Genomic DNA, 12,406 nt, shown 5'->3' with positions numbered 1-12,406 from the left:
CGTGCACGCACACACACACACACAAACACATACATAAAGGTAAAATTCATAGCAATCCTATAATATTTTGGTTATATATACTTATCATACTCCAGTCTAGCCTCAGTAAGTTGGTATAAAGTTAAAAAAAAAGAAGAAAAAATGAAAACTACTTTTGGGATGAGGCAATAAAAATAGATACCTAAGAAAGTTATATCTTGAAGTACGAAGTTCAAAGGATATGGGTATTCTTAGAAAGAAATGGATATAGGTGTTGTAAGTATTTAAATGAGGCTTCAGTTATATTTGAGTAAAGACACTGTCCCGAGTACTGATAAGGCCAGCGGGAAGAGAGCAGGCAGCAGTGCGAGGCAGCCGTACTTCCTTCTTACCTTCTCGAGTTCTTCTTCCACAGCTCTTTTCCCTCTAATGGCTCGATCGATTTGACCTTGCTTTTCATCACAGTCCTATAAAATCAAGTCATAATGCAAATAAATATATCTGGTAAGACATTAAGGTGAGAAAAAATGGAAAAGTAAAATGATTTGTTCATAACAAGAATACTTCAGTTGCCTCATCAACTAAGTAAGGCCATAGTCTTATGTAAGTACACAGTACTTACAACTAAGTTAGGATAACTACTGGGCACAGTAACTGTCAAACTTCAAAGAGTGACCTATCCCAGGATTTCAGAAATTGCCTTCAGCTCTAGGATACCAAGGAATTATCAGAATATGTAAGAGGTAGAGGCTGGGGTACTCATGGGAGAAAAAACTGAGCCTAGTTTTTTGGATGTTACAGGTTCTCTTTTCATATAATATCATCAAATTATCTTGCAAAAGGAACCATACAGTGTCACAATATCCCAAGGAAAACATCTGGCATAGGAAGTGCAAAATTCTAACAAGTTTTCCTTTATAAAATACCTAATATCTAGGGAAATCTATTAACATGAGCATAGAACATTGAAACATTTACACTTAAAAGACTTTACATGTCAAACATTTTACTTAGTAATTTAACAAGTATATCAACTAACCAATTATTTTGCCAAGATATTAAAAGCACAAGAATCAACCAGTGAGTTTTTCATAATTATTTTTCTACTTATTTGTGAATAAGCATAGTTTTACTGTGAAACTGCTTTGTTGGCAGTACACTACGAGTGATATTCGTTTTTTTTTCATAATTATACAAAAGGTCTACCTCACTGCTTGCAATTTTTTTTTCTAGACAGGGTTTCTAGGTAGTTTTGGAACCTGCTCTGGAACTAGAGATCCACTTGCCTCTGACTCTTGAGTGCTGGGATTAAAGGCACGTGCCTCCACTGCCTGGCTAAAGCAGGCTTTTAAATAGTTACTCAGAATTGATTACTTTGAACCCTGTTACAAATAAAGTAGCATTTTTGTTGTTGTTGTTAAAAACAGACTTAGTTTGTAGGAATCTCATTTTTCATGTCCCACACACACATACACACACACACACACGGTAAAGTACTTATCTATAAAAGGTTTTGGTTTTTCACAGCCTCACTACATGGCCCAGGCTGCCCCCAAACTTGATCTCAAGACCCCGTTGTCTCTCTGCCTGCTGAATCTCAGTTTTATGATGTTAAATTGGTGACGTCTGTTATGTTCATAATGCCACTCATGTAATTTTAATAAATATGTGTGCTGGTTAGTCTCTGTCAATTTGACAAAACTGGAGTCACCTGGAAAGAAAGACTCTCAACTGAGAAACTGCCTCCATCAGATTGGCCTGTGCGCAGGTCTATGCTGGAGCATTTTCTTGATTAATGACCAGCAAACTGTGGGTGGTGCCACCCTGAGGCACATGGTCCTAGGCTGTATACGAAAGCAGGCGGAATAAATCATAAAGAGCCAGTAAGCAGCATTTCTCCATGCTCTCTGCTTCATTTCCTGCCTCTAGGTTCCTCTCTTGAGCTCCTGCCTTGGCTTCCCTGGATGATGGACTGTAACCTATAAACTAAAATAAAGTCCTTTCTTCTAGTTGCTTTCTGTCAGTGTTTTATCACAGCAATAGAAAGCAAAGTAGGATGATATGTTAATAACAAAGCTGGATCATACTTCCAGGAAGTGGACTATAAAAGAAAAGAATGGCTATGCACATATCTATGCCCCTGCTTAAGCCATCTTCCTCTGACACCAAGTGATGATGGATCCAACAGTATTTGGTTAGCCTGGGTTAAAAATGAATAAAATGAAACAGAAAAGTTGTAATACTTATGATTAACATACTGTCATACTAGTTCTATTAAAATGCACTATAATATTAAAATGAACATTATAAATTTTTATTAAAAGTTCTGTTAATAACCACTGATATACCTGCTTTTGAACATATACTAATTTTTCAGGCATTTGTGAAATATTTCTAAAATCATACTTTATAAAGGGTTAGCAAATGTTAAAACTGATAGCACAGAAGTCACACTTATCAGTCCCTATTCAAATAAAACAGAGCTTATTGAAAAAAAGATAGCCTACACCTTTTCATTTGGAGACTGAAAACCAGCTGCACGCTTCTTTGAACTAGCTGTCTTTACTGTATTCTACAGGTTCTCACAAGATGGACTTCCATATTCACCTGATTCTAGGAAGCTTTATAGTTCTCCTACGGCTTCTTCAATGGTGTACTTACATATCTGCAGGGTTATTTTTATAATTTCCCTTGTTACTGATTTCTAGTTTTACTATTCTATGACTTAATAAGTAATAAGAATTACTTCAATTGTTCTGTATTTTTTGTTTTTATATAGCTATATATTTTTCTCTGCTCCCCTGCCTGTCTCTCCCCTCCCTGTCAACCCTCTCCCATGCTCCCAATTTACTCAGGAGATTTTGTCTTTTTCTACTTCCCAAGTAGATTAGATTCATGTATGTCTCTTTAGGGTCCTCATTGTTGTCTAGGTTCTCTGGGATTGTGATTTGTAGGCATGTTTTATTTGCTTTTTTCTGTATTTTTTAAGAGCTGTTTATGGACTACACTGTGACCTATTTTAGAGAAAACTCCATAGGCTGCTGAGAAAACAGTGTTCTATAGAAGTGCATTGCTAATTTATAGTGTGCTTCAAGACTGAAGTTTCTTCAGCAAATTTTAGTCTGGAAGACTTAACGTCGATATGAAAGAAGTGGGGAAGTCCTCCATTATAAATACACTGTACATCTGATGTCAGTTATGAAACTGGAAGTCCTGTTTCTTTACTTATTTTATTGATAATTTCTTCCCTTTATTAATATGAAGTGGTCTTCTTTATCCCTCCTGTGTAATTGTTGCTAGAAAGTTGTTTAGGTCAGAGTTCATTATTACTTCATCCTGCTTATTTTTCAGTTCCACTCACTGGGCATATCAATTACCACTCATTCACTTCTGGTCTGTCTTTGCCAGTAAGAAGAGTTTCTTAAAGAAATTTATAGCTAGTCTGAATCTTTTAATTGGGCAATTATAACTACTTGCATTTAGGGTTATTATTATTGACTTGCTAATTCTTGTAGTTTTGTTTTTTAATTGGTTTGACCATTACTATTTTCTTTGTCCTGATGCACATGATGATCTCTGGTGGTTTCCTTAGTTGGACAGGGCTAATTCTTTCATACTTTTGTTTATTTCTCTTACAAAATGCATTCTTTCTGTGTTCTCATGAGTGTGGTTTTTCCTCCTCTCCATACAGGTTTCCTTTTAGCATCTTCTGTAACACTGTCTTGGTGGTCATGAACTGCTTTAGTTTGTCCTTGTCATGAAAGGTCTTTATTTCTCCATTAATTTTAAAATGTACATTGCTAGATACAGTAAGCTTGCTGGCAATTACTCACTTTCAGTATCTGAAATACACTGTTTAATGCTCTCCTGATGTGCAGTACTCCTGATGAGAAGTATTCTCATTCAGGATATAAACTCTACATAGCCTAGAATAATCTTGAACTGCTGGGTTTACAGCTGTGCATCAGCACACAATTTTACATGGTGTGTAGCGTTTCCTACATATTAGACATACATTCTACCAACTAGGCTACACGCCCAGTCTCAAAAGGGTATTTATTTTTTTAAAATTGTTTTTATTGAGCTATATATATTTCTCTGCTACCCTTCCTTTCTCTCCCCTCCCCTTCTACCTTCTCCCATGGTCCCCATGCTCCCAATTACTCAGGAGATCTTGTCTTTTTCTATTTCTAGAAGGGCATTTCTAATCCACCCTAGAAATCTCCATATTTTTAAAATTACCTTTAATATTTAAAATGCTTTTTAAGCAGACAGCACAATTTTCCCGCAGAATAAATGTGATAGTAGATGTTATAGATCTTTAGAAAATCATTCAGATAGAAAAGTGTTTGATATGTAGTATAAAACACATTCGTTACATAATGAAATTGCCAAAATAGTTTTTTACAGAATAGTGGGTTTTATATAGATTTGGTCGTTACACCATTGTTTTAAGGATCCCTAGACAATTCTCATTCTTTTTGGAAAACAGAATAAAAATACTTGTTTTTATACCATTTACAATTCATTAAAGTGATCTCTGATAAAAAGATATTTTTCTTTTCTTTCTTAAAGCTGCAAGTTTTGTTTTTGGTAATCTATGAAAGAGAACAAACAAAATAAGACACAATTTTAGATGACTAATAGGCCACTCTGCATCCCATTGCTTTTACAAAGGTTCCTACATCATTACTACAAGTGAAACTAGGTAAGCAGAAAGTAATCATCCCTGGTTGTTACATCCGGGACCTCTACATATAAAGTTTGCTAAAGTACACTCAGAGGTATTTAAATATTATTCTGTTGATGATTATTTACTTTAAAATATTCTGTGCAATAGGAAAAGCTAAGGATGCTAGGAAACCCCTACCTTGGAGTGTGACAATCTATTTGGAGAAGTTTTCCTGGAAGGAGCATGGTTGCACAAACGGGGATGTGTTGAACATACACTAATGCACATTATTTATCAGAATACATAAAATATTGATAAAATTTTATACCAGATTAAAAGTGATGGAAGAATTCAGAAGAGGTGTATTTGTGAAGTTGTAAGTATCTTTTAATTCCTAGACATTTTGTGTTTTGATCTTTTGGGAACAGTTATTACATTTAATTTCATTAAACCTTCAAGTTAAATTTGAATTTCTAATCTCTTGTCACACAAAACTCCTTTCCTCACTGCCCCCCTTTGCCTACTCATCCTTATTTATTAATTTGTAGGAAGCTTTACTGTCTTTCTTCTTTCCCACTGACATATATATATATATTTTCGTCCTTCCTGGCCTTTCAGATTAACCCAGCATCCGGCAGGAGCTGCAGCTGGCTGGTTTAGTGGCCCTGTGTTCTCTCAACAACAAATGAAATGTGTTGAACGCTACCTGATCTACTTTACCTACCACAAGTCAAACACAGCACAAAGCATTTCTGTGGATTTTTACTTTGTTTAGCCTAGGTCATGCTTAACAAACATATATGGAACAAATGAATTCCCAATAACATATATACTGGTCTTTAAAGCAAGTAATATTTGGAGGAAAATACTAACAAGGTTTTCGAACATACCAACTGAAGAGCTGAAAGTTCTTCCCTTAATTGTGAAATCAGTACTTCATACTGTTTCTTTGTGCTTTCAACCTGTGAATTAAGACACAATTTAGGTAAAGAATAAAAAAATGATTACTGACAAAAACATAACACGGTGAGTTTTATTAAAAAAGAAATAGCTTTTATGGCATAAAAGATAAACAGGAATATAATGTATGAAATATCTAAGAATTTTTCATGAGCATGCACATAGATGGGCTGAGGCAGGGAGATTCTGTTCATTCTGCCTGGACTATATAGTGAATTCAATGCTACCCTAAATTATACAAGCCATACAGACCAGACCAGACCAGACCAGACCAGAGGACTGCTCTTGTAGAACTGGTTTAGTATACATAAGGCTCCAGAACCTCAGCATTGCAAAACGAAGAGTGGCCATGAGAACTAAGGATAGAACTGGACGGTATATTCAAAAGGACAGTGGCTGTAAAGATCCTTTTACACTGTAAAAACAGAGCTTTAGTTTATAATGGATTTTTTGACTAGCATTTTACCATTATTAAAAATGAAAGCAGAAAACCATAAAAGTTTTAACATATGTCCCCCAAATAATTTAATCATTATCTTAGATAGCATAACTAATATTATTCTCCCCTACCCCTACCCCTTCTCTCTTTTGAGACAGTTTCTCTGTGTAGTTTTGGAGTCCACCCTGGAACTTGCTCTGTAGACCAGCCTGGCCTGAAACCCACAGAGAAGTGCCTGTCTCTGCCGCCCGAGTGCTGGGACTAAAAGCGTGTACCACCACCGCCCAGCAGCATTAAGTAATTTTTAAATGAAAATAAATATATTCTCCGAATCTAAAACTTTTGAGGACAGTGCATTTCCAGTTTCTACATATTTACAGAATGCCTGTCTGGAGATGAGACAGCCAGGCTGGAAGTTCATAGCCGAGAAGGAGCACTTTACACCTGTGAGAGAAGAGGGTGAAAACCAATGTCTGCAGTCTACCTGAATGCTGCAAAATGTCAGAGGAGGAGGAGGAGCAAAGCAGAATCATACACTGGACATGCAATTAATAACTTTTAAAGCACTTATGTTCTCTGTATAGGGTCTTTGCACAATGTACACTAGACACTAGTGCTGAGCCAATGAGAGTTCAAGGAAAGTTTGAATAAACATGAAGGTTTTCAGAAACGGAGTAACTGGTGAGCACACAGCATTTCGAATAATTAGTTACACTTCATCTTGATGTCTGTAACAATAATTTTTCCTAAAAGTTTCTCAGGGTTTTTAAAGGACTAAGAGGATTATTGATGAGGATAGAGACCAACAGGAAACTTTTATGATCTTAAAGCCTTTGGAAACTTTCTCATATAAAAAGACCTATTTTAATGATAGGGCACAAACTTTCCTTAGAATACATTTAGTATTGCCTGCTGTGCACTTTATTTTATTAAGCTAATATTCGTTATCTTTTGGAAGACCTGCCAAACAGAGTAAGTGGCTTGATTTTAGGCTTTACTTTGGGCTATAAATTATGTTGACATTTCAGATAAACCAGGATTAAGGATCACTCTATTTTGCTTACATGTCAGTAACATGAGAACAGCATGTGTTGAGGATCATGTGCAGCAGGTACTGTTCAGATGCTTTATGTGCATCATTTCATTGTTCTTACAAGAGCCCCATGAGTTATTACCTCCATTACAGATGAGGAGGTTAGTGCTAGAATCCTAGTTAGTAAAGGCTTGGTGCCCAGCAAGGCCTTATTGGGAGATGGTAGAATCTTTAAAAAGTGGGGTCTACTGGGAAATCTTCAGCTCACTTGAGATAAGCATCTGAAGGGTTGTTGGGACCTCCTATCTTTTATTTCTTGGCTATGTGACGAGTGGTTTGGCTCCACCATGTGTCCTTGTTATGATGTGCTGTCTTGCTGAGACCTGACAATGGGATCAACTAATCACAGACCACAGCCACTGGAACTGTGGGTCAAAATAAATCTTTCTTGTCCTAAGTTAAATCTCCTATAGCAATGGAAAGCTGACTCTGGCCTCACAGCAGGGGAATAAGCATAGGTCCAATCTAGGCTCTCTGAATGCAAGTGACAGTTGCATGGCTGGGGCAGACTGTGGGGCCTCTGACAATGAGACCAGGATTTATCCCTACTGCTTGTACTGGCTTTTTGAAACCCATTCTCTTTGGAAGGATACCTTACTCAGCCTAGACATAGTAAGGCCTTGGTCCTGCTTCAAAGCAATGTGCTAGACTTTGGTGACTTATCATGGGAAGCCTTACCCTCTCTGAGGAGAGGATGGGTGATGGGGTAGGGGGGAAAGTGGGAGGAGAACAGGAGGAGGGAAGGGAGTGGAAACTGGGATTGGTATGTAAAATGAGAAAAGACTCCTTTTTAAAAATAAATTTAAAAAGTTCTGTTCTTAAAAGCAAAGTTGTATCTGTCTTCTGACACAATTTCTGAACTATACTTCAGTGTCCAATACTGATACAACTAACTTGAAACTTTACAACAATAATAAATATATTTTAAGTATTTTATAATGCTGCCAAACTCAGTTGAAGCAAAGTATTTTCTGAAAAGAATCTTCTGAGGTATTAACCTTGACTATATTATCAGTGATCTAAGGTTCATGGAGAGCTTTAGCATTGGGATCTAATGAAAGTGTGGACTGAGGAAGTTTATACAGAGACTAAAACTCTCTTATCCCACCCTCTGCATTTCCCTTCCGCTCTCTTTCTAGTTTCTCACCATGTAGCCCAGACTGGTTTGAACACACAAATTCATGTCAGCCACCCACTGATGGACTGTACGCTGTGTCACTACAGCCACCACTGATGGACTGTACGCTGTGTCACTACAGCCACCACTGATGGACTGTACGCTGTGTCACTACAGCCACCACTGATGGACTGTACGCTGTGTCACTACAGCCACCACTGATGGACTGTACGCTGTGTCACTACAGCCGCCACTGATGGACTGTACGCTGTGTCACTACAGCCGCCACTGATGGACTGTACGCTGTGTCGCTACAGCCACCACTGATGGACTGTACGCTGTGTCACTACAGCCACCACTGATGGACTGTACGCTGTGTCACTACAGCCACCACTGATGGACTGTACGCTGTGTCACTACAGCCAGCTTGGTTTTTACAAACATATAAACATATTCTTTACATAAACATTTTCTTTTATAGTTTTATGAATAAAAGGATAGTTGTAAATGAAATACCAACTAACTACTTAATAATAGACAAGACTAATAATGGCCATATAATAATAATAATAGCCAACCTTTTATTTTAAAATTTTAAATTGAAATATCTGAGAGATAAGTCATTTTTGTACTTAAAAAGCAAACTTTGACACATTTTTGTACAATTTATAACTAGAACAGAAATATACAAAATTATGCTCATTCTATTCACTATAGTCAATAAATAGAGACAGAGCAATTGACAATTGTAATAAATAGGGAAATGATTGATAACACAGACATTTTCAAGGCAAATACTTTCAGCTAGAGCTGAATAATCAGAAGTAAATATACATAAATATTTACAGTGCTTATTGTATAAGAAACACAATATGAATAAATATATATTCTTTATTCATCAAAATATTACCTATTCTCTGAAATTACAAACACTGCAGGAATATAAAGATGTAGATAGTAAAGAATTTCATGATTCTAATATTTGCTTGGGGTTGTATACATGTATATGCAGTTTTGTTTCATATATGCCACAGATAATTATTAAATGACTACCTAAAGAAAAGGCTAAAAATAATGTAAATTTAATTTTCCTTTTCTAGTATTTTCCCATTTCTCGTCATCATGAGGATGCACTACTTTTAAAGTTTAGATATAGAAAGCTGGTAATTGTAGAACCAACAGAAGGTAGAGAACAAATAAAATGCTTGGCACACACTGAATCCCTGGAATAGCAGGGGAAGGCTGGTTTAGGGAAGCAGATAGGAACATGCATGAAAGGGAAGGTCTGGGATTAAGAGGATATGTTTAGTTAAGACACGGCAGACTCAGGAGCCCACCTGGGCTGCTTATGGATAGGGAGGTAACTAGGGTCAAGGAAGGACACAAGAGCCTCAGATGTCCACTTGGGCTTCTTACAAATAGGAAAATACCTAGAGTCTATGTGGCAGATGCCACAGTTTATAAAGATATTTAGGATAAACATTGAGACCACAATGCTTTTTAAAAATGCACTGAACTTATAGGTTAACATGAGTAAAACTTGAATCAGCCTTAAAAATCAATGTATTTTAATTGATCTTAAAAATGCAGCTAGAATGCTAATACATGATAAAATATTTTTACAAAGATAATGAAAACAACCAATATTTATTATTAGCCATTAAAAAAGTGTGTCAAGAGTATTGAAAGCTATAGTCTAAAATTAGAATATTCTCAAACTAACATATAGGGAAGGTACTTGCAGAAAGGATTAGAATAAAAAGAGTTTAGTCTGTCTTAAATTTGAATTTTTACATTGGGAAATTATCTAATTTCAATGAGTAATAAAGTGCAGTCACACATTACGTAACAACAGGGTTTGTTCTGAAACACTGTTTGGGGAATGTGATAATGGTGAATAACAAGAGTTCACAGGCTGTGAAACTACACAGCATGGTAATGGATGGCAAAAGGTACATGCAGTGGTGCTGTCTACCCCAATGTATTTTAACACGAAAAGGTACTGTAAGTATACCAGGTAACAGGTGTTTCAGCTCTATTATAATTTCATAAGATTACTGTTATCATACATAGCTTGTTCTCAACCAATATGATTTTATAAGGCATGACTAAAGAATATTTCTAAGGGATATATTTCCAATGTATTTATAAAATGAAAACTATCATTTAGTTGCTTGAAAGCAAATATGTTGACTTTGTGTTTTTAAATAATAAAAAATGTCACTTGAAATTGTAGTCCATTAAGGGGAAAAATATTGAGCACAAAAAATATAGGTAAGAAAAAACTCATTTGCAGTCAAAGACTATGTAGTGTATTACACTATACCACAGCAGTTCAATTAAGGGAAAGAAACATCAGTTTTTAATTACTCACATACACAGTTCCACACAGTCTTTAAACGAAAACCTTGTGCACTCACTCTTAAAGTATTTAAATAGCATTTGGTCTTAGGACTTAAATTCTTAAATCCTGTATTTTAAGTATAATTAAAAACTCCTTACTTCTTTCCTTGCTTTTACGGCAGCATCTTGTATAAGCTGGGAAATTGTTTTCTTCATTTTCTCTCTGTCATCTTCTTTTTGCTTCTCTTCAAGCAGAATCTTCAGAAGATAATCATGGCACGTTAAACATCACATTTCACTGGGAACGTAATACAGTCTTTGACAGCAGAGTCTCATTCTAGATTGCCGGATGCCTCCACTGACGATCTCGCATAAGTCATGAATGATAAACAATCTCCCCAGCATTGCCCACCTTTTCCTAATTAAGTCTTTGCAGAGTTTCTCACCACTTTTTTCATCTCCATAACTGAAAGTCTCAGGGTCATTCTGAACTTTTCTTATTTTTAATACATAAATAAAAATAAGCAAATATTTTTTTTTAATAAGGAAGAGCATTCTAGATTTTGAACCAGCAACCACAAGATGGAAATTCTCTAGCAATTAAGCAATGAGTCAAGAGGAAACTTAATATAACAGCCACAGTCTGCTTCTGAAGGATTTCCTGACTTAGGTGCCCCGTCCTCTCTCTGTTACACACCACATGACATCTGATAAGTGTTTTCACAACTATGCTTCAGAGGGCAAAGACAAATAACTTTGCCCCGTTCTTAAGTTTTCTATCTGGGTATGGAGAACAGTTTACAGGCACAATGTTTCTCCTTTTGGTGGTCCATGTGGCAGGCAAATATTCTGCCACTGAGCTGTATCTCAAGACCTACTGCCTGCATTTAAACTAATCCAGGAGTGGAGAGACAGAATTTACGTCACAGAGGGAACACTAACTGAAAGGCGTAAGCACTTCAGCATTTCGCGTCTTACGTTGTGGGAGCCACTGGCCTTAAGTTCATTATCCTCCTGCTCCACTTCCTCTGAGTGCTGGGACTGCAGGCATGTGGCACCTCATCCAGTTTCCTTTTAACTAGACTTATAAAATCCAACTTATATTATTTCCATTTTTAGTATCTCTCTTGAAAAATCTACCACTTCAAGAAAGAAACCTTAATAATACACTTCCTTTATTCCCTGTGCATGTCCTACTGTAGTACTCTGCATATATTACAAAGTTCAGAAATGCTGGTATACACATTAATGCTATAAAGAGCTCTACAAAAAAGGGGAGTAACATTTTACAAAATCATCTCCTTTTTGTCTTCTATTAATTATACCTATTTACAGGGAAACAGCACAAGAAACAAAGCATAGTCCAGAACAGTACAGGAATCAAAGGGGCTAAAGGGTTGAAAAAAAAAAAGGATGAGTTGAAGAATCCATCTAGTCTTTGAGATGCATTTAACTTTGTCAGTTAAGCTTCTGCTCGGTGAGGGAGCTGGACAGGTAAGAGGGAAAGCAACAAGAGTAAGCGTCATCTGAATGAGTACACGCTGGTTAACGACTCTGACAGCACAGAGGATGCAGGAGAGTGACTCGGGGTTCGGGGATATAAAAGTCTGATATCTAAATACTATTTCTGAAAAATAACTGTTAGTATATTTTATGATATTACTCTTACCATCTAAAATATATATAGCATGATTATTTGATAATGGGAAGTACAGTGTTTTGTTTCCATGTATTGATTTGGTAGCTGATGATCCTTCTATTGTTAGGGCATGTGAGGATCTTATTATTTATAAACACGCTTGC

General features: G+C 36.4%; 1 protein-coding gene across 1 annotated transcript in view; it reads right to left on the bottom strand.

Moving 5' to 3' along the window:
* The window catches only part of Sclt1 (sodium channel and clathrin linker 1), a 115,910-nt gene that overhangs the window by 37,990 nt on the left and 65,514 nt on the right, over positions 1-12,406 (bottom strand). Inside the window, exons 13-15 of the mRNA XM_041659195.1 lie at positions 10,763-10,861; positions 5,542-5,613; positions 372-446 (exon numbers count right to left, since the gene is read on the bottom strand). Of these exons, the coding sequence (XP_041515129.1) occupies positions 372-446; positions 5,542-5,613; positions 10,763-10,861 (246 nt within the window). The remainder of the gene's footprint in view (positions 1-371; positions 447-5,541; positions 5,614-10,762; positions 10,862-12,406) is intronic.

This window comes from Microtus oregoni, unplaced genomic scaffold (genome assembly GCF_018167655.1).
Source record: "Microtus oregoni isolate MIOR12 unplaced genomic scaffold, Mior012 000010F_ref0000083, whole genome shotgun sequence".
NCBI classification, from domain to species: domain Eukaryota; kingdom Metazoa; phylum Chordata; class Mammalia; order Rodentia; family Cricetidae; genus Microtus; species Microtus oregoni.
This window is presented reverse-complemented; position numbering and strand designations above follow the sequence as displayed.